The sequence below is a fragment of the Heterocephalus glaber genome, unplaced genomic scaffold (assembly GCF_053883595.1).
Source record: "Heterocephalus glaber isolate CG9 unplaced genomic scaffold, H.glaber_assembly_v1.0 deba00001600, whole genome shotgun sequence".
NCBI lineage: Eukaryota > Metazoa > Chordata > Mammalia > Rodentia > Bathyergidae > Heterocephalus > Heterocephalus glaber.
In genome coordinates this window covers 33,818,628-33,844,920 of record NW_028258372.1, presented here as the reverse complement: position 1 = coordinate 33,844,920, position 26,293 = coordinate 33,818,628, and the positions used below count along the sequence as shown (strand labels likewise).

Below are 26,293 nucleotides of genomic sequence, written 5' to 3'. Positions count from 1 at the left end.
TTACTTGATTGTTGAGCTTCCATGGATGTTCTCTGGTAGACATTTACATGAGGTGAAATTTTAATTTCCTGAACCTATTTTAACAAGCCATTTTGCATTTCTCTCCTCCTCAGACCATCCTGTCACTGATTTCCATTATGATTCTTCAAAAGCGCAGTTGGCTAGCCTGTTAGCTATTGCCTGTGAATCAGCATAGAACTTTACCTTAGTCAGTGTCTTTCTTAGGAACTGAATTACCAGATACGCTGTCTAAAATCCTCACTAGAGTGTTTTCTACCCATCTCTAAGGGGAAGCTATAATACAATTCTGTTTACATCTGACCAGTCATACAGATCTATACAAAACCAAGACTTTCAGTTCCTTCGTGAAATCATGAAATCTCCAGCTTCCCCTTGGTACAGTTTGAGAGCAAGACAACAAAGTAGTAGGAGAAAATACAGTATATAGGAATCTGAATTGCTTGTTTTTGTTTGTATATTTAGGATCTGCTTAGCCTAGGACTTCTATGTGCCCCTTCTGTTTGATAATGGGATGTTGCTTGTTAAATCCAGTTTTATGGTCCTTTAGATCCCAGGTCAGCAAACTTCTTTGTAAAGAGCCAGAGAGTACGTATTTTAGGTCATGCAGGCAATATGATTTCTGTCACAAATATTCTGCCATTGTAGTAAGTGAATTGACATAGCTGTATGCCAATAAAACTATTTACAAAAAAAAGTTAATGGACCAGATTTAACCCTCAGGGCATACTTAGCTGATCCTGGCTTAGGTAATATGGTTGGCAATTGGCAGTTTGGATCACATAGCCAGCCACTTGTCTTCCTATGATTAAACATTTAGAATCTACCATAACCTAGTAGAAAAACTAGGACCTGCTTTTCAAATGACAAATACTTGTCCACAGAGAAAAACATATCCTTATTCTCAAACCTAGAATTTCATGCACTTTGACTTATATGAAGACTTTCCAGAGCAAATCTAGATCTGATTGTCTTGGAGATGAAAGCCTCTTATACCATATGGCACAAGGAGCAGAGCTACATACGTGACGTGGACCTGCTCTAGGGGCTTCGCCAGATCTGGGCCCCAATCAAAAAATTAGCCTGATAGCTTACCAAATAAACAGATTGGTGAGATGTACACTAATAATTGCCTTCAAAATCTAAAGAGCTCATCCCTATGTCAGACAGTACAGCAGCTGCTTCTTTCTTTAGAGGGAATTTTTGAGATCATTGCATCCCTAAAAATGTTACTGATATTGCAGAACCTTGTCACAGTTTATTGCTTGCCATCTGGCTTATATTTGTTTTATTCCTGGCATCTAGGGTGCTTGCTGCTTTTGAGAGACACAACTCACCATGGGCCCTGAATAGTCCTCCACATTCTTGCTGGTTTTGGGAAGAATTCAAAGCCTTGACTCTACCCAAACCATTTTTCGGGATCTTTTCAGAGAGCTATTATCAAGCATAATGTGTTCTAAACTTGCCCGGGCATAGTGCTCTAAGAGCAGTCCAATCTCCAGCTCCATGTCCCTTTCCTGTAATGCCGTCCACCATTTGTGTGGCATTCATGACAGGCCCTTTGTCTTGCCCCCATGAGACTTGGAGACAGAGATCCATGGGAATGAACATGCTGTTAGCCCAGCTCCTGATTTTTCTGTGACTAATCAAGGCAGCATTTATGAAACTAGCTTGCAAATGGAAAAAATATCTCAGACCTTTACTGTTCTCAACAGCTACTTCTTGTTCACCAAGTTTAATGAGCAAATGTTATTAGCATAAAGGACCAGTGTGACATTTTAAGAACTACCAAGAGGATTCAAGGCCTGGGGATATGGATTGGTGGTAGAGTACTTGCCTAATAATATGTGTGAGGTTTGAGGTTTGATTCCCAGCACAAACACACACACACACACACACACACACACACACACACACACACACACACACATACATGTTTCTCTAGAAAATACTACAGCAGGAGACAATATAGGCAGATTTGACTTGGCCTCACAATGTACTGGATGAATGGAGAAAATTAAGGAAAGAAATCATTTGCCCAGTCAATAGCTACTTATCAGCTGGCAAAAGTGTATTCATTTGTTTATGAAGATAACACATCAGAAACTTTCAGTGGTTGTTGTAATCACCTAGTCGGTATAATCTGTCAGTCTCCAGGACCTATCTGGCTTTTATACTTGCTGAAGTAGCAAGCTAAGTGGGTATATTCATGTAATCACTTTCCCAGATCAAGCAACATTCAGAATAACCTCTGACTTAGAGGGGAAGGGCCTTCCACTTGACTCTTTCTGGGAGCCAGGGTGAAAATGTGGTCAGTAAGTTATTCCCATTTTGTATTCTTCAGGTTGGTGGGTCCAGCGGACACTCCCTGAGACAGATTCCGCCTTAGATGCTTCTGTCCTCTGATCTCTGACAGCTCCTATTATAACCTGTGTTCCAGGGTGACGTTTTAGTTTCTGAAGTGTCAAAAGGCAGATATATTACCTAGCAACCTCTGGTGTGCCTGGTTATTCCTTTCTCCTCAATCCACTTTCACATTTGTGAATGACTGTAGTTCACACTACAGAAAATTTAGGAGAAGATTTATTTTAGATACTTGTATTAAGGTTGCAGTGACCTCTGTCATGGGAGTAACTTCCTTAATCAACAAGCCTTGGTCCTGAAGTGGTTTAAGTCTAGGAGCTGGGCAGGAGGCTGTGATTCACTGACTGCACTTAAGTTTCTCCTTGCAGATGAGTATTTTTCTGCTTACATACATCAAGCAGCACCATAGTACACTGCCTGTCTTAGTTTCAATGATCTTTGACCAATTAGTTATTGCCAGTCTCTGCCACTGGCCAAGGCCAGGAATGTCACTTGCAATTCCAGCAGTCCGAAGAAAAGATGTGGAGATGTGGGTTTTTTCTGACATGTCTTTACTATCTTAGCAGTATGATGAGTGATGCTGAAAACTTTCACAACCTCATATACAGTATCACAGGAAGCTGGCAATTTGCCAAAAAATTATATAACACAGATGACTTGTTTACAAATTTACTGTGAATGTTTGGGTTTTATAACATATGTAGCAAGCAGAAGGCCTAGAAAAGCCTAAGTTTGGCCATCTTGGGAACCCTGACCACACAGCCACAAATCCATTCCTCTACTATTCAGAGCTTGGCATATAGTGGTAAGAGCTTTACCATCTTGTCTCAGTGCTAACAGGGCTTGACTATTTATGGGTCCTGTCATTCGCTTGGGGACCAGAGAGCTATCTTCATTAGAGTGTCTTGTCATTATTCCCTGCACATAAAGAACAATAATCACCTGTATTTTCAAAGATTTCAGTTTCCTCCTCATAAACGCATTTCTTAACAGCTTTTTAAATAGAGGATTAGGGGTGGGATTATGGATGTTTAAAGGCGGCTTGACCAAGTAGGTTCAATGTGTAGATGTTCTCAGACATTCCCATCTTCATGAGTTCTTAGGCCCTTTTCAGAATACTGGGTATATTCCAGCATTTTGACCTGACTATATGCCACTATCAACTTTCAATTAGTGAACCTAGTAGACTATTAAATCCATTCCCATTAAAATCATTTATCTAATGTATTAAGTAGCTAAAAGGCACTCATAGTAGTACATTTGGCATTCTTATCCCCTAGATCTAACACACTTACAATCCACTTTAGACTCTCAGAGCCTCAGAACTCTTTTGGCCTACAGTATAAGTTATCCACTCAGCATGACATCTTGCCCTTTCCTCTCTGTCTAGAATTTAGTTTTCAGAGCCTGAGCTAATGAAAGGATCATGAAGTGAATGGATGCTAAGGAGAAATGGCAATGACTTGTGCTCCTTTCTCCAGATGCCATTCTTAACAACTACAGAACCCCTCAAATTGGTTTGGGGTGAAAGGGGCTGCCTGCCTACAAAGGAAGTTTATAAAAATATGGAAGATTATAGTTCTCAGCCTTTTCAATTTTGTACAAATGCCACTGTTAGCTTTCTGTTACTATAATAAGATACCAGAGATAGTTTACAAAGAGAAGAGGTTTGTTTTCGCTCACCTTTAGAAGTTCCAGTCCACAGTTGGTTAGCCCTGTTACTTTGGGCCTGTAGTCACACATCATAACAAGAGTGAGTGGTGACACAAAACCACTTACCTCATGGACAGGGAGCAAATGAGAGGAAGGGAAAAGGGCTTGGATCCCACAGTCCCCTTCAAAGGCTCTTGTGACCTGAAGACTTCTCATAAGGCTCCACCTCTTAGTGTTCCACAGTCTCTCAAGAGCCCAACACTGGGGACACAGACTTTCCCACAGGAACCTTAGGAGAATATTCCAGATCCAAACTATAGCAGTCACCATATCTACTCTCAGGTTCACACTTCTTTCCCCTGACTCTTACCTTCAAAGGAGCTATCAGAGCTGAGCATTTAAATAGCACTGGTATATTTACTATCTGACTTGTGGGGTTACTACCAGACATTCTGGTTTAATCCTTGGTCATGTCTTCCTAACACTGCAGAAAGTAAGGGACTTCTTCAGATATTCATAGATTCCTTTGTTCTTAGTTGTATACATCATAGATTTTCATTTTCTTTCCCCCTATATATGCTGTCCAGGGTGACCAGTCAAAACCAAATAACACTATAATGTTTATCATCATTTATAAAGTGTTAGCATAGCAACTAGGTTTCTCAGTCACTTGATCTCCGAATGAATTTCCTTCCATGTACACTTCATCTTATGCTACCACTAGCAATAATATGAGTAATCATGATGCCACCATGTGACTCAGATCAGCATGATCTATATCTCCCTAGCAAGCATTTATGTCTGTGACCTTCAAATATTATCTAATTTTATAATTCTATATTAAAAGACAATTCCCTAAGACCACTGTTGTACCCATCAAGGTCACAACATTGTTACAACAACATTAGTTGTTCTACTTTAGTATAATACAAGGACATTTCCAGAAAGGGACTATTTGCAAAGATGACCAGGTGTAAGGAACCGTAATACAATAGCTAAGAACTAGTAACAACATGATATTCTAATCAGTTTTGAAAGGGTGAGAGAAGAGTCCCACTTGGATAGGGCATCTCTGCAGCTTTGTGTGTTTTTTAATATTGAGAAAGCCAGCCAAGTGCTCATGGGAGAGCAGTTAGGAGAGAGAAGCAATGTCCCCTCCCTCTTCTTCCTTAGTGTGATAGTTGATTGTGGCATTAACTTGAATGGATTAAGGAATACCTAGTGGATTAGCAAAGCACAGTTGTGGGTATGTCTTCATGATTGACTTAGAATCATGCACACTGAGGAGGGAAGACCCACACTGGATGTGGGTGGTGCAGACCAATAGATTGGTAGCCTGGATGGAATAAAAAGGGAAAGAAGGAAGTTTTCCCTTTTGCTTCTTAATATTGGTTCTTAAGTAACTGGTCGCATGGTCATAGTTGGTATTTATACCTAACTTCTTTTACTACCCAGTCTATATCCCCTTGTCCTTCAGGAAGCACATTAGCAGGTCTTGATTCTATCCCTGGCAGGGTGAGCCTCGAGGTTCTGGGCCATTTGTCATCCTGACTGGATTGGGTTGCTGTAGTTTCCCACTGACCTTAATAGCAGGGCATGGTAATACTAGGAGGCACCCTAAGTGATCTTCAGATATATTCTTCCTTTTCTCCATTGTGGTGTAATGGTACAATTTCTCCTTGGTAGCCTGACTCAGTCACCCCTGCCAACACCCATAACTCCCTTTTTAACTTGTTTACTCAGAGGTATGAGGAGCCCAAAATGACCAGGAGGAAGTCTTAGCTTCCAGTTCAACAAAATCATTGTTGTGCTTCTTGGTACAAGCCTGAAGCCCCCTGAAATTAAGACATACAGGCCAGCAAAGCATAAAGTTCAAGGGAACAAAAGCAAAAACTTTGGTAGTGTGTCACTAGGGATAATGATGAGTGATACGATTCCCCTTGATTCCTGGACCCGTGAATTCTGGCTGTGGGAGACAGAGTACCTTATAGTAGGTGCTGATTCAGTGCATACCCAGCCTTCTGGAGAAACTTGCCTTGGCTCTGCAAGGTATTGTCACCTAGCTGGTGGTGTAACTATGTCTTCAAAAGGCCATTCTACCTTTCTGTCAATCCAGCTGCTTCTGGATGGTGAGGATTATGTAAGACAAGTGAATTCCATGAGCATGAGCCCAGTGCCTCACTTCTTTGTCTGTGAAATATGTTCATTGGTGAGAAGCAATGCTTTGTGGAATACTCTGACAGTGAATAGGGCATTCTATAAGTTAATGGATGGTTGTTTTAGCAAGAGCATTATTTGCAGGGAAGGCAAATCTGCACCTATACCACAAAGGACAAAGTGCTGTAATTTCTATTATGGAAGCAGTCTGATATAATCAATCTGCCATCAAGTCACAGGCTGATGGCCTCCCAGGGAATGGTGCAGTACTGGAGACTCAGGGTTGGTCTCTGCTGCTGGTATAGTGGGCATGCAGCAGTAGCTACAGCCAGGCCAGCCATGGTGAGTGAAGTCCATGTTGCTGAGGATCTCTTTCTTTGCTTCCTCTCTGCCATTCACAAGCAACACTCCTCACCAGGCCCCTCTGCCACGCCACCCTGCCTTGGAGCCAGCCAACTATGGACTGAAACCTCTATGAACTGAACCAAATCAAACCTTTCTTTCTTAGATTTATGAGTGTTGGGTATCGTGTCTCAGCCATGAGAAAGTAATTTAAACACTTAGTGACCTCCTTCTGAAGTGAAAAATATACAGTACTGTTTATTCGGATTTTTTAAACATGTAAGCCAATATTACTTTGTGAAAAAAACCCTGAAGAGTAAGAGCAAATATGAAAAAATTGTTCTTTTAACACATTAAGAGTTAAAACAAACATTCAGGTGTCTTAAAGAGAATTTATTTGAAATGGTAATAAAACCATTCACAGTAAGAAGAAAAATATAAATTAAGTATATTTCAAAATTGTAATTCATAAAAACATTTTTAATAAAAATAAAACTATGTAGTAGTGTTCTTATTGTCTATCGGTCCCGAAGGACCAAAAAATAGGTCAAATTGAATGTCACTGAATATAATTTTCTCATCTTCCTCATTTTGTTTTTCCTCTCAGACTTTTCTATGTATATATATTTTGTGTAGCCGTAAATACATCTATAGTTATTATTTTTTAAAAGTTCTTCTGACTTTGGAGGTAGTATTTGTAGTGGTTAAGAGCAAGTCCAGGGCTACAATGCCTGTATACATATCCTGGCTTGGCCATGTCCTAGTTAGGTATGTGCCTTATATTCCTTATCTGTAAAGTACAAGTAACGGTACTTATGTCCTATGAGATGCCTTAGAAGATTGCAGGTTGAGATAAATATATAAAGGGTTTAAAACAATCCCTGACATATAATAATATGTAAGTTACAATCATTATTGGACACTCATAAAACTCAAAAAGTTCTATGTCAAAGACATTGTCTATCAAAAAGATCTTTTACGAATTATTGTGAATCTCGGGTTTTATTCATCTAGTTTTGCTTCCTGAGGTAAGAGACAGCATGTAAATATACTGTGCCCTTGTCATTAAATAAGCATCTTCGCATAAACTATTTAATTTTCTTTCCATGTCTCCCATTCGGCCCAGGAAAAGAGAGTTAAACTGATTAATATAGTTCTGGGCGGGGCCTTTCAGATCCAAAGAGTGAAGCAAATCTTTTTTTTTTCCTACTTAAACTTTACCTGGGCAACTGCAATATTACTACATTTACTGTAGAAATGCTGTTACTGTCTTCCTTTCATCCTAACCTGTTTATAGAATTTAAAGGCAATTTCAATTCTAAGCCTAAGACTTGGGAGAATCAGCAAGGTCCAGATCGCGCAATCCCTCCTCTCCCTCACAGAGCAGGCAGCCGCCCAGCAGCCTTTAAGGCGCAGCTGTGCAATCATTTAAACAAGGCGCTGCCTTCTCATTGGCCAGGAAGTTTTGCTTACTGATTGGTCTTCTGAGGACGGGGGCGGTTCCCGAAGGTGCCCATTGGTGGGTACGAGAAGTTTAAACTGAGGCAGAAAGGCTGTGGTAGTTTTGTGCCTCCTTGGGGCGGCGAGTTCTTGGGGTGTCGGCCCGGAGAAAGGAAGGGGCTTCTGCACTCCCACGGCTCCCCAGCAGCGTCTGAGGGGAAGCGGCCCGCGTGAAGTGGGGGCCCCGGCTCTGCGCAGCAGCCGGTGGGAGCCGGGGGAGGAGGCCGGCGGCCGCGGCGGCCATGGCGACCGGGCGCGCGGGGCGGAGCTGCTGGGAGCTGAGCCCAGCCGAGCGACGGCCGCGGGCCGAGTGGGAGGCCGCGGAGGAGGCCGCGGAGGAGCCGGCGTCCCCGGCGGTGCTGTCTCTCAGCCACTTCTGCAGGTCTCCCTTCCTCAGCTTCGGGGATGTTCGCCTGGGAGTCTCGCGCACGCTGCCCCTGGTCCTGCACAACCCCAACGCGGAGGTGGCGGAGGTGGAGGTCGCCCACCTGCGGGCGGCGGAGTTGGGCTTCAGCGTGTGTCCGCGCCGCTGCGTGCTGCAGGTAGGTCCGGGCGGGGTGCCGGACATCCTGGGGATTGAGGCGGCTTCCCTCGGGTCCGTGACTGCGGATGGGACTCACGCTCTCCGCGGGGCGCGAGGCTGGGCTGGGCTGGGCTGGGCTGGGCTGGGCTGGGCGCTCACCTAGCATCGGCGAGCGCGCCGCTTTGCTGTTCAAAATTAACACACCTCGCTCCAGACTTACATCGACCAGCGTTCTTAATAGTGAATTCAGGTGGTGCCAAATTCTTGTGCTCTTTTAAACTCATAGATGGCACTTTGGCATTCTAGTTTGAAAGGTTGTCAGGAGAACATGGATTGATGTTTTTAAAAATTATCGCCTCCTATCAGTCATTTTAGACTGCTTCTGGTGAAATATTGAATTTTGTTTTGGCTAAAATCTGCAGCAAAAGAACTCCTCCAAAGAAGTTCATCAATGTCCCAATGTGTATCTGTGGTGTATTTTATATTTTAATCATTCCTTTGCTGTCAGTATAGTGTTTTTTATTCATTAAGTTTATTTGGTACATTTTAGGTATACAATACATTTACATTTATCATTGGGAACTTGTACCTGTACATGATGTATCTTGGTTCCAATTTTTCCCCATTCCCCTGCCTTCCCTTCAACTCCTCCATCCCTCCCTATTTACAAAGACTTTGTTTCCGTTTTTTCCTTTTCTCCTATTTTTTCCTTTCCCTTCTTTCCTTTCTTCTACCCCTCCCACTTACCCCTTTCCTATGCCCCTTTTCTTCCTATTTCACATTATCTATTATACCTTTTAGTCCTTATTTACACTTTCAGTTTCTCACACCAGAGAAACTATTCTACAACAATATATGCACTCCCATGTTTATAGCGGCACAGTTTATAATAGCTAAATCTTGGAAACAGCCCAAGTGCCCATCAACTGGTGATTGGATAAAGAAGATGTGTTTTTTTTTTAAACAAAACTGAGTACTACTCAGCCATAAAGAATGATAAACTAGAGACATTTATAGCTAAATGGATGCACATTGAACCCGTACTCTGTCAATATAGTTTTAATGGTGCATCAAGTTTAATTTTACAAACACTGTTTCAAGAACTTCCCTATAGGTATTACAGCCAAAGTAATAATCCCATTCCCATCACCATCACCAAAACCCAGATAATTTTGTTCATATTTTGACTACTTTGGGCTTTACATCGAGTAGAACTTCTGAAAGTGCACAGTTTGCAAACCCTTGACTGAGGAAATAGAACCTCATGAGGGCTTAGAGACTGAAGCCTGTGAGCTCTGTGTCACTAGTGAGTGGTTCATTCACACTCAGAAGCTGCCTGCCTGTCTTGTTTTATGAAATTACTAATTGCTTGCTTTGCTTTATATGGAAAGACAGATTTCTATCTACATATTACTTTTACTTGTTCTTTTTTGTAATGTAGAAGTAAAGTTCATTGTTACTGTGTTTAATATAAATTCTGTTTTGTAGAGTAAAAATTTCACTGTTCTTATTGTTTAAAATAGCTGCTTATGATGTTATATAGTTCCTCCTTTCAAATATAAACTTGTCCTTTTCCCGGAGGAACAAAAGAGTTTGTTTTGTCATCTCAGGGTTCTCCATTTGGCAAATTTTACCTGCCAGAGTCTGCACTCTGGAGTCAGACTGCCTAGGTTCTAATTACGCACTAGCTTCATGACTTTGGCTATGCTTCTGGATGTTGGTGGCTTTATCTGTAAAATGTGCATAAGCAGTACCTGCTTCCTAGGAATGTGAGCATTAAATAAGTTACATGATATACCTGCACCTGCTTGGAACAGAATAGTTGTTTAACAGAGAAGAGTGTTATGATGTGGATTGCAGGGTCTGTGCAGAAGAGAGGTTTAGCTCATCATCTTCATTTTTTTTTTTTTTTGCATAAAGTCTTTATTTCTTTTTTTCATACTGGGAATTGAACTCAGGACCTTGTGCTTGCCAGACAGGCGCAGTGCCACTGAGTGCTCTGGGCCCTGCATAAAGTCTTTATAATGTGGGGCCATTATATTTGGAATAGAAGTACTATACATAATAAAGAAGCAGACATATACAGTTAAATTTTTTAAATGAATCAAAATGCTTGGGAGGCTATCTGTTCCATGGCTTTCATATGAACAGATTTTATTATAATTTTATTTTATTGTTAGCCCTGTTATTGGTGATGCCTTTTTTTCTTTATAATGAAATGAGCAGATATTTGACTTATTAAATGCTATTAAGGATATGAAGTATTGTAACAATTATTAGTCCTTTACTATATTCTAAGTTGTATATATTTTGGTTATTATATAATTATTACTTTGATAATCATTTGAAGTGCATTCTTTTGACGATAGCCTAAAGAAAAAATTGTCGTCTCTGTTAACTGGACACCATTGAAAGAAGGCCGAGTAAGAGAGACTGTGACATTTCTTGTAAATAATGTTGTGAAACATCAGGCTATATTACTAGGAAATGCAGAAGAGCGGAAAAAGAAAAAGGTAATTGTTTTATCATTCGATGATTTACCTTAAGAAAATGTTCAAATGTTTGTAAAACTCATTTTGATCACAAGCTTGAAACAGCATGTATAATATTGCTTATTTAAAAGTAATACCCAGTAGCTTTAAATTTATTGGTATATTTTGTTTATTTTTATAGAAAAGTCTCTGGGCTACCGTTAATAAGACAGTTTCGGCCTCATCAACTCGTAACAAGAAGATCTCAAATACTCAAAATATTAATAAAACATTTAGTGTTTCCCTAAAAGTTGACAGAGTTAGGAGCCCACTACAAGCCTGTGAAAATTTGGCTATGAGTGAAGGTTGTGCTCCAACAGAAAACAGTTCTTTAACCCTTGAAGAAAATAAAATACCCATTTCGCCTATTCGCCCTGCCTTCAAAGAATGCCATGTTGAAACTTGCTTGCCATTTTCTGTACGTCGTTCTACTACCTACTCATCTCTTCATGCATCTGAAAATGGGGAACAAATACAAGTAGAAGGTGCCATCATTTCAAAAGATTTTAATTTTGATGAGAAAGTCATAACAGAAACTTCCTTTAATTCCATAAATACTAGTGGTGAAAGCGAAGTGAATACTAATATCATCCTTACCCCAAGCTGTTCTTCACCTTTAAACATTATACAGACCCAAAGAAATTTTCTGAATCCATATTCTTTTGTAAATAACACCCCTGCACCTAATGATGTAGGGTTAATGACATGTCTGTTATCAGATACTCTTGCAAAAGACAATTTGAAGTCTGTTCATTTGGAATCCGAAACTGTACATGAAGTTTATCAAACAGTTTTAAGTCCAGATTCTTTCGTAAATGGTAATTATGGATTAAAGCAGAATCTAGAGTCAGAGTCAGTTAATCCCATTTTATCTCCAAGTCAGTTTGTAAAAGATAACATGCCACATATAAGTATAGCTCAGGAAACTTGTAAAGATTCACCATTATCAAATGAAAATTCTCAGTTTCCACAAGATCGGAGAAAAAGTGAAGTTTTTCCATGTGTTCCTGAATGTCAAGGTTCAAAAACCTCTGGAGTTATTCCTGAAGAACTAAACCCTGAAGCAATGAAGTCAGATTACCTTTTTACAAAACAAAGCCATCCTAAATTTTCTGCAGGGGAACAACCTAAGAGACGCCCAATTCTTTCTGCCACTGTTACTAAAAGGAAGCCAGCCTATGCTGGAGAAAAACAAACTGAGATTAATAAATCGAAAGCAAAAAGATGTCTCAACAGTACAGTAGGTGAATGTGAAAAAGTAATAGATAACCAAAAGGAAAAAGCTTTTCGTTCTTATCTTCCAATTATAGATCCAATATTAACTACACCTCAGAATTACAAAAGTGGAACAACTCCTTCAACATCTTTAGTTGCTCGTAAAAGAAAGAGTGACAGAAACATGGAAGATGGAAATGTGAAGGCTGTTACAGAACATACAGAAGTACATAAAGTCAAGAGAATCCATTTTTCTCCCCCAGAATCTAATTTGTCAACTATTAGAACAAAAAAGATGACAACACCCATTTCAAAATGTATTAATAGCAGGGAGAAATTAAGCTTGAAGAAGAGAACTGGTGAGTCTTGTTTATAAAATCTTTAGTAAAAGTGTAACACCTCTAATAGGAGTAGTGAAACATGCTTTATAAAGGACATGTTTGAGTTTAGAAAATATTTCTTTTAGCTTGGTAAATCTATTGATAAACTCTTAGTAATTTATACTCTTCATTTATCATCTTGCTTAGTGGACGGGAAGGCAAATGTAATGAGCTAAATTCTGAAATAGTTGTGATACTTTATTTAAGCTTTCCATATTTTCATTAATTTTTATTTCTAAAAAATACTGCATTCAAGTATCTCAATTACTGACTTTTTGGGTACAGTTCGTAAATTTTCCACCCAAAAAAAGTACTTCACTTGCTTCATCTTAGTCTATGCCTTGCTTGGAAGGCCCAGTGAGATGCCTGGCACCCATAATACCAACAAAAGAATTGCCTTTAACATGCCCTATGCTCCTGGTGACATTTTTCACTGTCAGCTTCCGCCCAGCTACTAGTTAAAAATGAAGATAGGTTCCTAGAATCCTCATTACTTTGGAAAAACATTTTTCCTTCCCTGGTATTAAACCTGTACCTATTTTGCCATCCCCAATCTCCTGCTGGTTCTCTTCCCTCTTCACTGGCTGTTCCCTCTCAGTGTTCCCACCTAATTATCTCTAAACTATGGACTACATGAAGGTTTAGTTACTGACTTAGTTACATTTTTCATATTTTTACTCATTCAACAACCTCATCCTGTGTTCTACCTTAGAATATTATCTGTATGTGTATACTTTGGTCCCAAATATATTTCTTCAGGATTGACCTCTAATTTGTAGACTGATATATATCCAACATATTATATTCCTACTTGACTCTGAAATGATCCTCTTTATTCATATAAAGCCACATCCTCGCTAACTATCCCAAAACATCCTATTTTTATCTCTAATATCAGTATGTAAATGATACTTTGATGTTACTCAGGCCAAAAGCCTTGAAACTGTCCTTAATTTTGGTTTTCTCTATACATTTGAACACATCTGATTCCAAACTCAGTCCACCAACAAATCTTTTTTTCCATATAATATACCTTGTTTTGCGAGCATAATTCATTCTAGAAACATGCTTGTAGCAAATTTCCCCATTAGAAATAATGGAAATTCAGATGATTCATTTCACAACCCAAAAATATTCATATAAAAATGATTCCAATACTAGAATATTATAAAAATATTAAAGAAAATACAAAATATAAAGAAAAATAAACTAACCTGCACTTAGCTTTGAAAACCTCCATGACTGATTTGAGGGACACAAGAGAGAGGAGGGTTATTGTGTAGAATGATTTCCACTATCACTAATGTAATCACTGCTATTGGCTCAACGGAATCTTTTTCTGACAGTGCAACTTTAACAAGGAGCTTATTCATTGATACTTGCTTTTGCCTCCGTTTGAGAACTTCACAGAAATGTGGCATTGCATTGTCATTAAACAGATTCTTAGCTCACACTGCTAAGGCCTTACTCAGGTAGTGCTTTTCTACAAAAATTTGCACTGTTTCCCACATTTTACACATCTCTCTGCCTTTTTCTCTTCCTCTGTAGATGACATCTCCATAAATTCTTGCTGGTGGGAAACAATTACCCACAATCCCGTAGTGGTGGTGGTGGTGGGGAACCGTTGGTTCAGTTGTGATCATGTGACATTCAACATCACATACTATTCGTAGTCAAGACATAGCTTGTTTATCAAGTTTAAATTTATTAGCAATATTTGCTCATATTATTGCAGAACACTCAGAACAAGTTACAATCCAAGGTTTTACTGTTTTTTTCACAATTTTAGCAATTCTCACCACTTTCATGGGCACCATCTGAGTTCTTCTGTGTCATGGCAGCATGTGCAAATGGATCTTCTTGCTTTCACTCTTTCCTTCTTTGGTCTGTTTTCTGTGTAGCTACATTTAAAATACTGGAGCCTTGGACTCTTCACTCTATACCATCTGATGGCTTCCTACCGCGCTGAAAGCCGTAATTCCTACAGTGGTTTACAAGCCTGTGTAAAGCTTTGTAACTACCCATGTACCTTCCAACCTCACTCTTCCTTTTCTCTCTCCCTTGCTCTGCTTCTACCCAATTGGCTTCCTTGTGATCCTTAAGACCTCAAACATGCTCTGTCCTTGGGGAATGGGAACTTCTTGTTTCCTGTATGTAGAATGACTTTTGTCTTAGTTACTCTCTCATTGCTGAGATACAATGCCTAACACCCAAAGTTAAAAGAGGAAAGGTTTATTATAGCTCACAGTTTATAGAAACTGTAGTCCACTGTCACTGACTCCATGGCAGAGGAGAAACAGTTCATGGCATGGCAGGCACAAAGCAGTGAAGCAGCACGTATGCCTTGCATCTTTCTCTTTACATTCCATCCATGCTACAGGCCTGTTGGTTGGTGCCACCCATGCTCAGGGTGGAACTTGCTATCATACCCAGAACAAATCTTTGGACTAATCCAATTGTCACACCCTTAATCCACATTCACACACCCTAAATCTAATCACTTCCAAAAAGCCCCACCTATGAGTACTTGAGGCTTTGTGGGGACATCCAGATAAAAGCAATAACAACTTCCTTCTCCACTTCAAAAACAAGTTCAAAAACAGTAATTTGCATACAAAGTGTTAGGTACTTATAGCTGTAGTTTAAACTCAGATTTACCTAGCTACAAGTAGATTTTCTTTCCAACCTGTCTTGCTACACTTTGGAGATATAAGTAAGAGAAAAGCTAAATGAGATTTTTATTTGGGGAAATGACCAAGGATTTCCAGTGATGGTATCCACTGGTGTCAAAGTCTTGCTCTGCCAGTGCAGTCAGAGGAACTGATGGTGTCCAACATGTGTTACTACTCCTCTGCTCAGTGGCTCTGTGGTGTTATCAGACTATTTACACTCCTTATTCAATCACTGAAAGTGGTCCATTATGTGATCTATGTATCTATCCAGCTGTCTTTTTATTCTTCAACATTCTAGCCACGCTAGTCTTCTTGCCCTACTACGAATCTTCTTACTAACATTCGCATGTGCTGTGTTCTCATTAATTCAAGTTCTTCACTTATTTCATGTACTGTAATCAGCTTTTGCTACTTCTGTTCCCTAATGAATTTCCCACTAATTATATCCCCATAGCAAATATAAATAGAGCTTATATTAACTCTCTCTCTTTTTTTTTTTTTTTTGGTACTGGGGATCGAACTCAGGACCTTGAGCTTTTGAGGCAGGCAGCGGAACCACTGAGCTAAATCCCCAGCCTAACTATTTCTTTACTGGTTCTGTACATATGTTTTGATCAAATAAATTCTTTGATTATAGGAACATACCTATTTTGATCTCCTGCAAGGTATATAATAAATGATGCCTAGAATGAATGAGTGATTCAGTTAATAAGTAACCATTGAAATTTTGACACGCAAACCTACTGCTTATTTGAGGCAGCCACTTGGTGAGCCTCTGATTTAGTTAGAATTGTACTCATTGGGTATCTGATTCATGAGGCTATATCAGAGGCCGGTAATGCGTTAAGTAGTGCTAGATTCTCTTCTGACAAATTAGAACACAGAAACAAGACAACACTTATTATTGTTATTATTTTAAGTGCCTGTGATATGCTATGCATTGTTCTAGACTTCATGGGCTCAGGGAAAATAGATATAATTCCTAGCCTCCAGTTGCTCTGGTGCTGTGCTTAAGCTATGCCCAGGGCATTATGCAAGCACAGAGAAGAGGCTTTCTGTGTATGGCAAGGCTTCCTAATGAATAAAACAGTTCCAGGCAGAGGGAGTGACTTTTGAAGTCTGTCTCCCCAGACATTTATGTTGTAAATGTTCAAATAAAAGCATAAACTTATATTGTGTTGAGGTTTGATCATGTTCCTTATTTTCATAATGGGTGTAGATTAGAGATTCCTCTATCACAAGGGTAAGCAACCTTTTTTTCTAAAGTTCAGATAATAAACAGTTCAGGCTTTGTAGGCCATATCTCTGTCACAGCTACTCAACTCCGATATTGACAATATATGAATCAATGAGTGGCCATGTTCCACAGATTTTTATTTATGGGTCCTGAAATTTGAATTTCATACAGTTTTTGTCATCAGCTATTGTTATTTTTCTTTTATTTTTGTAGTACTGGGGATTGAATCCAGGCCCTCACACATGATATACAAGCAGTGTGGTGCTAAGCTACATCCCAGCCCTTTTATGTTTTATTTTGAGACAAGACTTTGCTGAGTTATCCAGGTTGGCCTAGAAACTGTCATCTTGCCTCAACCTCCCAAATTGCTGGGGTTACAGACATGTGGCCTCCACTCCCAGCTTTTATTCTTCTGGTGTTTTTCTTACAATTTACAAATAAAAACTATTGGATCATGGACCGTGCAAAAATAGTGTACTGGATTTCATAGCCTGTACTTTGCTGACCCTTGCTCTAATTAGCTCTTTGTTTATATTTAATAGTAGTATATGCTGTTGTGACTTATGTGTCTGAGACAAACATATATATATATATATATATATATATATATATATATATATATATATAATCAGCCTGTTTTCATTCTCTATCACTTTTCTAGTTAGTTGATCTTAAGGCTTATTGCTTCCATTATTAAAATAATTTTCTAATTTGACTATTGACTTTTAATTTGTCTCATATCTAACTTTGATTGCTATAATGTTTGCCTTATAATGTTGTCTTTATTCTTGACATTCTACTGTCCATACTGTTTTCTAAAATATAAATGAATTTTCAAAAGCTGAATTAAAATTCTTTACTGTCATAGTAGGTGCTTCAAAGCGACTAATAGTGCAAACTCAGGAACTATATTGCCCACAATTAAATCCCTGCTACTTACTAGCTCGTGTCACCTTGCCACAAGTGGCTTAATTGCTCTAAGCTCCAGTATCCTAATTATATAAATTGTGAATAATTATAGCACTCTTCTCATAGATTTGTTTTGATAATTGTGTGAGTAAAAGGCTATTAAGCCTTTGATAGCACCTGGCATAATTAATCAAATATTAGCCACTACTATTATTAATATTCTTGAACTCTTCCCTACCTTTTCCAACCTCTTCTGTCATTTCTCACATATTTATACAGGCCATATTCCTTATCCTTAATTTCCATTTAATGAATTAGCTCAAGCGTATTCCCATCTAGAAAAGCTTTCCTACCCCTTTTAAATTTCTTCCATATTAGACAGAGCAACCCAAGGGCTGGGACCATAGCTTTTTTTTTTTTTTTTTTTTTTGGTACCGGGGATCAAACTCGGGACCATAGCTTTTAATTCTGCATTTTCCCTGTACCTTACACAGAGTCTGGAATATATGGACACAGTAAGCTGTGGTTGAATCTGGACTGGACTATAGCTTCTGTGGACAAAAATTAATTATTGTGTGTGGACTATAACTTCCAAGTGTTGGTTTTATTGATCACTGAGTTCGGAGCATAGTAGTTTCAGTATTTGCTAAATGAGTATGATCGTGAAGAACCTAAACTTTAATGTTTAATTCAATTACCTATTTTGGAAATTTAGTTTATTTTTTGCGGGTTTTTTTTTTTTTGGTACTGGAGATCAAACTTGGGTCTTTGCGCTTGCATAGCAGGCGGTGAAACCACTGAGCTAAATCCCTGGCAATTTAGTTTATTTTTAATGATATTCTGTTTTCTAATTTATTTTAGATTCATCAGGATTTAAAACTCCTACTTATAAAACAACCAAAAGGACAAAATCCATTGTTGCTGTGGCACAGTCTAATTTGACCTTCATAAAGCCAATAAAAACAGGCATGTGTTCTTTATATTTCAGCTGTCTGAGAAAGTGACATGGAGTGAAACATTAATTGCATTTCTAATGGAAATGAATTGATTTTTTTGTTTGAATAAAAGTCATGAAGAATTGTTAAATTGTATTCAAATTAAATTAAGATATTCTATCAGACTTTACTGAAATTGACTTATAGTGGCTTGGGATATTTAAATAACCAGGAAATACTACTTTGCTTTTCTCCTTTTGCTTTGATTGTGTCTAGTACCCAGAATGCTTGATTTCTATCAAGTAGTAGAAAATAAATATTATTCAATGTTTTAAAGATGGTTTTATTAGGATTAAAAAAGGCTTTTGATATACATTATATAATTTAGTGGAAATTTTCTTATACAGTAACCTAATTGAATTCCTAGGTATTCCTAGACACCCAATGCCATTTGCTGCAAAAAACATGTTTTATGATGAACGCTGGAAAGAGAAGCAGGAACAGGGTTTCACTTGGTGGCTAAATTTTATACTAACTCCTGATGACTTCACTGTAAAAACAAATATTTCAGAAGGTAAGCATTAAATTGATGTTTAAATTTAATAATGCTCTTGTTTTAGCAGATCAAAATTTTGATATTTGTCATTATTTTATTATACCTATTCTATTATATTGTAGTTAATGGCATGTTATTTTTCCTTATGTAGATTTTCTGTACCAAGATTTACTTTTTACTTTTTGTAAATTTACTGTCTACTTTCTGCTTTCCATTCTGCCTTAGCCAGTGCAATCAATCCTTGTGGCCAGACCATTTGAGATGTATTAAATCCAGTGTCAAATACCTTAGTTAAGAGGTGTGTAGGAAAGCTGGCGGATTAATTGAAAATCAATTCATATGAGGAATTTTTAAAACATTTCATTGTTTATTGTGGAGAAGATGTTGGTATGGGACAAGGTAGAAACAAGGTGCCTTTTTTTTTTTTTTTTTTTTTGAGACAAGGTAGAAACAAGGAAGGTGCCTTTTACACATTTAAAGCTTTTGTCTGAAAGGAAAGGAGACCTTTTGTGCAGCTCTTTCACAAAAGTTGTAGGCCTCGGTTTCAGTTCAAAATGAGGAAACATGAACATTTAAATTGTGAAACTGTCAGGTAGGCTATTGTCTAATGGTGATTTCTGGATTGTTGCAGGTCCAAGCATGTTTTTGTTTGTTTGTGTTTTTGAGACAGAGTCTGGGAATGAGGTCAGGCTGGCCTTGACCTCACTATGCAGCCCAGGCTAGCCTCCAACTCTGCTGTGATCCTCCCACCTCAGCCTCCCAAGTGCTGGGATTACAGGCGTGGGCCACCACTCCTCTTTGGATTAGATGATGTCCAAGATCCTTTTTTTTCTTTCAAAAGGAAGTAAAGCCCTAATTTTTGTCCTTTTAAGAAAATATGTTAATAAAAGTTCAAATTATATTTCAAAATTCAATTTGTATTTTAAGAGATTGTGTTCTTTAGATCATTTATTAAGAGGACCGAGACAGAAACCATTTTCTTAGTCTCAGAGATGCTGGTATTTGTGATGGTGAGAAGTAGGGGGGGTGAGTGGGATGGGTATGATATTCTGCAGGCAGAGCTGAGCCAATGGGCGGCAGTGATCATTGGCCAGATGTACTTAGTGAACGGTGACACTTATATTTTGAGATTTAAAAATGAGATGAGAAAACTTGGAAGGAGTAGGGAATAGATTCTGTTTGGACCTCCTGTTTTTGTTTAAACTTTTATTTTTTATCAGTACATGTTTGTAGTACATGAGGCTCACATTCCTCATGGGGAGGTAGTACACGTATGTAACAATCTCAGTTCTGTTTCATCCTCTTCCTCTCCCTTCTGCTTCTCTCTCCAAAAAAAATTTGCATTTTACTGCTGGATTTAAGAATGTACAGAGATATTGTTTAACCAGAAACATTTGCCTTCTTGTTTTTTTATATCCAGTAAATGCTGCAACTGTTCTCTTGGGAGTGGAGAATCAACATAAAATAAGTGTTCTGAGAGCTCCTACAAAAGATGAAATGTCTCTCAGAGCTTATACTGCTCGGTGCAGGTTGAATAAATTACGTCGCACAGCATGCCATTTATTTACTTCTGAAAAAATGGTTAGAGCTATTAAAAAGCTTGAAATTGAAATTGAAGCTAAGCGGTTAATTGTACGAAAAGATAGACACCTTTGGAAAGATGTTGGTAAGAATATTACAGAAATACTGAGATTAATTCTTTAAAAACACTTCAGGGGCTTCTTCTCTCCCTCCCTCCCTTCCTTCTTTCCCCACTACTGAGTAATGAATCTAGAGAGCACTGAGCTGCAGCCCCGCCTTTTAAACATTTTTATTTTGAGGCAGGGTCTATATTATTCATTCTGGCCTCAAACTTGGAGTAGTCCTGTCTCAGCTTCCCTAGTAAACTCTAGAGATTTTGTGTTGCTTCCCCACCCACCCTGCTTTATTGAGGTATAATCGACAGATAAAAATTGTATATATTTAAGGTGTACAACAAGATTTTTATATATACTTGTCTTGTGAAATGACCACCACAATGAAGCTAATTAACTTATCTATCACCTGACAGATTTACCTCTGTGTGTGTGTGTGTGTGTGTGTGTGTGTGTGCGCGCGCACACACATACCCAGTACATTTTCTTTACCCATTCCCTTGTTGAAGGACATTTGCAATTGACTCCATAGCTTGGGTATTGTGAATAATAATGAATGAACATGAACATGCAGTTATCTCTTCCAGATGCCAATTTTGTTTTCTTTGTGTATATATTTGAGAATGTATTTCAAACATACTTTAGTTTTGCTGCCTAAACTCTCATAAATATGATGGTGTCTATTTAAGAATAGAAATATTTTTTCATTTAAACATTTCTTACATGTGATTTTTTTTTTTTTTCACTGATATTATCTTCATTAGGTTGTTTTATTTTTGTGGTGTGCCTTTTGTTTTTGTTTTGTTTTTGAGATCTGGTCTTGAAGTCACAATCTAGCCCATCTGGCCTCAAACTAGTGATGCCTTTGCCACCTGAGTGGTGGAATTACAGAAATGTTCTACAGTCCCCAGCTTTCCATGAGGTTTTATTTATTATGTCTGTTTAATTAGAGTTCTGGATTGAACTTGTCCTTTGACCTGCATTTCAGGAGAACGCCAGAAAGTATTGAATTGGTTGTTGTCATATAATCCTTTGTGGCTTCGCATTGGCCTAGAGGTAAATCTGTTTCAGTTTTTGAAAATGATTTACAGTATTCTTTTTAATGATACACTTTTAATAGAATAGATTCTTTAATAATTTCATTTATAAAAGTTATAGTCATTTGGTTAACTTGATTCATCTTTCAGTATAAAATGAAGGTTATTCAATCAATGCTTATTAGGTATATTATTGGCATATTGTTTCAGGGTAATATACCTGTGTAGACATTTAAATAGTCATAATTTGGTGCTGGATGTAATGACAACTCTAGTATGCTCATTTTTGAATATTTACACATAAAAAGACTAGGGCATTTTAAACATTTTTAATTTAAATCACTTTGGAAATCAGTGAGGTAGGTTTTATTGTTTTCACTTCATTAGCAAAAACTTGGGTGTGTGATAACTTCCCAAAGGACAATAACTGAGCAGGCTTTGAATATACACCAGTCTGATGGCAAAGCATAACTTTCTATCATTTTGATGGTGTACCAGTCATAAAAATGTCATCTAGATTTGAGTTATCTACTTGTTGGCAGAATAGTATTTCAAAATTTAAAACTAAATTAGTAAAGCTAGTAGTTTGCTGTTAAAAGTATGCTTTTATAAAATTGTGTCCTCTGTGCTTCCTTTTCTTTTAATCTTTTATTAATAAGCTTTTATGTTTTTTTCTAGGTGTTTTTCATGATGTAGTTTATTCCAAATTTTAAAATAGAAGAATCTTTGGTACTGAAAGGGATTTTTGGAATAATGTACCTTCTTTATACCATTAACTTGGGGATCAGAGAGTATAACTAATAAGTTTACTGTGATGGTGTCATTGCTAAATTTTATTTCAACTCTTACCCTTCATTAGTCAACAAATTACATATCAGCTGGCTCTGCTTTACATGTCAAATAAATATGGAACCTCAAATGAGGGAGGAGGCCCCTTGTATTTGCGACATTTTGTAGTAAAGATAAAAACCAAGATCATTAGGTAAAAACTTGCAGTACATTTTATAACTTTTGCTTGGATGTACTTTTTGTTACCTGCATCCATATTCTATTGGATAAAGCACATTATCTAGCTAAGCCCAAACTAGGCAGGAATATATTAACCACCTACAAGAGACATGATCAGTCAGTGGTGATGGTAGGGTTGTAAATCCTTTTATAAGGAATGGAAGGTTCAGTAGTTGTGAACAATAAAGTATTCTATCTTAGAAGCATACTTTAGGATTCTATAAATAGACTTAACTTCTGAGGATTTTATGGAAACTTCAAAGATGAAACAAATATGTAAATAAAGATAAATTTCTCTGTTTTGGTAGGAATTCATGCTTTCATTTCTATATTACGTCAATGTAGGGTTACAGAATATAATTTGATATGTTTTTAATAGTTTCTAACTGCTTTAAAAATCACATTAAACTAATTTTATATTTGTCATTGATTATGAAGATATCTGAACTTCCCAAATTATTACCCTAGATTAATGAAGGTGAACCTTTTAGAGCTTTCAATTATACAAACAGCCTGCTGTGACATAGGCACGCCATAGGTTCACCACCACCGTTTACAGATGGTTTTCCACTTGTTATGTATTATAAAATTTTGAATAGATTTCTGCTGTACTTTTCAGCACCTACTTAATGGGACAATAATAATTAAATTTGAAAAACATGCATGTGTTTGATAGTACTTTAACATAAAGGAAAATATTAAAATTAACTATTGCTTGTCATATGATTAAAAATTTATCTTAGTCCCGAGGTTTTTTTTTTTCATTCTAAAGTATACTGTATACACCAAAAAATGCATAAAGCATGTATTTACTGTTTAGAGTTTATTTACCAAATAACCATGTCTTTTCCATGCTATTTTGGAAAAGAGTGTAGCTAGTGTCTTAGAAGATTGTTGTCTCCCCGTTGTTCTGTCGCATCCTTTTGCTTCTTAGAGACAGCATATGCATAAGTTGAGCTTTGGCTTTTCTTTTCAGACAGTTTATGGAGAGCTCATACCTTTGGAAGACAGTAGTGATATCACCGGGTTGGCTGTGTTTATACTGAATCGCTTACTTTGGAATCCTGATATAGCATCTGAATATCGACATCCCAGTGTTCCGCATCTATACAGAGATGGTATTTTTGCCTCTGTTACATTTTCTTCACACTATGCATACATGGCCTCTTGTTATTCTTCCTGTTTGTATGTGCGTATTAGTTTCTCAAAGAAACCAATCTAAATAGGTCTCTATTTACCCTTTCCTTCCTTCACTCCTGTTTTCCTCCATCACTGTTTATAACTATTCTTATATGCTGTCTCCACCCACTCAGTTCTCCCAATAGGTTGTAAGACCTATGGAGTTATAGTTGTTACAGTTGGCTACTGTGTATCTAGCACCTAGGATGGTGCTTGCATGTAGTTGCTGTTCATTAAATATTTGTTGAGTGAGACCAGCTAAATCTCTTGATATTGCTGTGTCTAATTCCTTGTTCAGGAATTGGACATATTAAACACTACCTGCCTCATAGAGTTATTACGAGGATTTAATGCTTCTCACATGTAAATCTTCAAAACAGGCATGGTGTTTTATTTGTACATGTCATTACTTTTTACTGACACTTTTTTTTTTTTTGGTACTGGGAATTGAACTCAGGAGCTTGTGCTTGCAAGGTAGGCGTGGTGCTGCTAAGCTAAATCCCCGGGCCATTAGCATATTATTATCATAAGGTTCAAGTTGCCTTTCCTAGATAACTTGGTATGCTTTTTTGTACTTTAAGGTCATGAAGAAGCTTTGTCCAAGTTTACATTGAAAAAGTTACTGTTGTTGGTCTGTTTCCTGGATCATGCTAAAATTTCAAGACTGATTGATCATGATCCTTGTCTCTTCTGTAAAGATGCTGAATTCAAGGTACAGTTTTCATTTGAGACTTTTGATTGCTTTTATGGCATATTTCTCTTTAGAAAGAAAATTAGTCTTCCAAAGAATACTGTTCTGGAGCAAAATAGGAGTGAACGTCTATCTAGTGAGTCTTATCAGTAATTGTAAAAATACTTGCTTTTAGTTGGCTGACTTTTCACTACTATATCATCCTTCCATCTTGCCCTTAAGATTGAACTTAACTGTGATTCTAAGGAATTAATTTGGGGAGAAATTTCTTTCCTAATTTAGATGTAATGTATTATTAATTACTGCTAGTTTTTATATTATATTAATTGTGAGCAGGTTTTTAAAGAAGTCTTGGAAATGTATGAAATTTGCATTATTACCGTGTAATATGAAACTGGCGATCTTTTTGCAGAACTATGAATTTTATAAATGTGATTTGAAGAATTTTTTTTTTAAATTGCAGGCCATATTATAATATTGAAATATAATACCTGCAACCTGTTTCTTTATAGGCTAGTAAAGAAATTCTTCTGGCTTTTTCACGAGATTTTCTAAGTGGTGAAGGTGACCTTTCCCGTCACCTTAGCTTACTGGGATTGCCTGTTAGTCATGTTCAGACACCATTTGATGAATTTGATTTTGCTGTTACAAATCTTGCTGTAGACTTGCAGTGTGGAGTGCGTCTTGTGTAAGTATCAGAAATATAATTGTCTGGCTTAACGAGATACACAAAAATTCTGTGGAAAACACCATTTTCTGTACTTCAATTTTTCTTACTCTTTCACATAATAGAATAAATTTAGGATTAAAAAAACTGGAATTTCTCTTTCAGAAAAATGGTGTATCAGTTTAAGATGCAGAAATCTTGTCTCCTATCTAACTTTTCTGGCAGCATATGATTAGAATTTGATGTCTCAGAATAGGAATTAGGAAGAACATGAAACATTAAAATATAAGACACTTAAATAACATCTTATATCAACAGTGTTTTCATGAATTATCATTTGAAACTATTTAGTCTCACAAATGGAGAAAATAAGATGAAAAGTTAGAATGACTGGCCAAGTTTTATACATTGGAATTGATGCATAAGCTCATGGGATCTGACTTCACATACAGCATTTTCCCAGTAACAAACTGTAATCCTCAAAATTGACTTTGTTTTGAGTAATGACTACCAGTTTCTGGTTTGGAAGGAATAGCTTTTACCATGTTACCGTAGTTGGCCTTCTTAGGATTTCTGGATTGAAAACAGTCATGTTTCTAGAGAATTCTCCAAGCTATGTTATGTTCTTATCAAGGAAGGACTTTTAAGAGTCAAAGGAAAGTATTTTTTTATACCTAAGATATTTTTTTTCTCTGTGTATTTAAGTTGTTAAACCTCAAAACAGCCAGTTAAACTCTGAAAAACGAGAAACACACAGTTAATGGCTTTAAATTATTTCTACTACAGTAAAGCTTCCTGAAGTCTTTATCTGACATGGTATCTTCTTGTCATATTTTGAATTGTTTATGTTATAGCAAGAGCATTGCAGGTAGTCTTCATGCTGAAAATAGAAATTAAAAACATAACTGATTAGGAAAGAAGTTATTGAATACACTTGTTAACTTCTTTGTTTTAACCAGATATATTTAGTGTATAAACTAAAACCCTTATATCCATGTCTCATGAAGACCAATTGAAGGTACTGTGATTATTTAGAGAAATAGAACACAGCACTCTTAGACATAAATGTCTTCAAGAACTTGAAG

General features: G+C 37.4%; 1 protein-coding gene across 2 annotated transcripts in view; it reads left to right on the top strand.

Annotated features, from left to right (window-relative positions):
• The first annotated feature begins 8,075 nt into the window (after window positions 1–8,075).
• The window catches only part of Aspm (assembly factor for spindle microtubules), a 58,625-nt gene continuing 40,407 nt past the window's right edge, over window positions 8,076–26,293 (top strand). Inside the window, exons 1-11 of one of the 2 annotated variants that reach the window (XM_087193840.1) lie at window positions 8,076–8,576; window positions 10,927–11,070; window positions 11,231–11,573; window positions 12,399–12,662; window positions 18,363–18,467; window positions 18,864–19,010; window positions 20,413–20,658; window positions 21,615–21,682; window positions 23,648–23,789; window positions 24,432–24,562; window positions 25,054–25,229. In XM_087193840.1, the coding sequence (XP_087049966.1) occupies window positions 8,277–8,576; window positions 10,927–11,070; window positions 11,231–11,573; window positions 12,399–12,662; window positions 18,363–18,467; window positions 18,864–19,010; window positions 20,413–20,658; window positions 21,615–21,682; window positions 23,648–23,789; window positions 24,432–24,562; window positions 25,054–25,229 (2,066 nt within the window). In that variant the 5' untranslated portion in view covers window positions 8,076–8,276. Of the gene's footprint in view, window positions 8,577–10,926; window positions 11,071–11,230; window positions 12,663–18,362; window positions 18,468–18,863; window positions 19,011–20,412; window positions 20,659–21,614; window positions 21,683–23,647; window positions 23,790–24,431; window positions 24,563–25,053; window positions 25,230–26,293 lie in introns of both variants that reach the window. The other variant, XM_013077939.3, reaches the window with a different exon arrangement.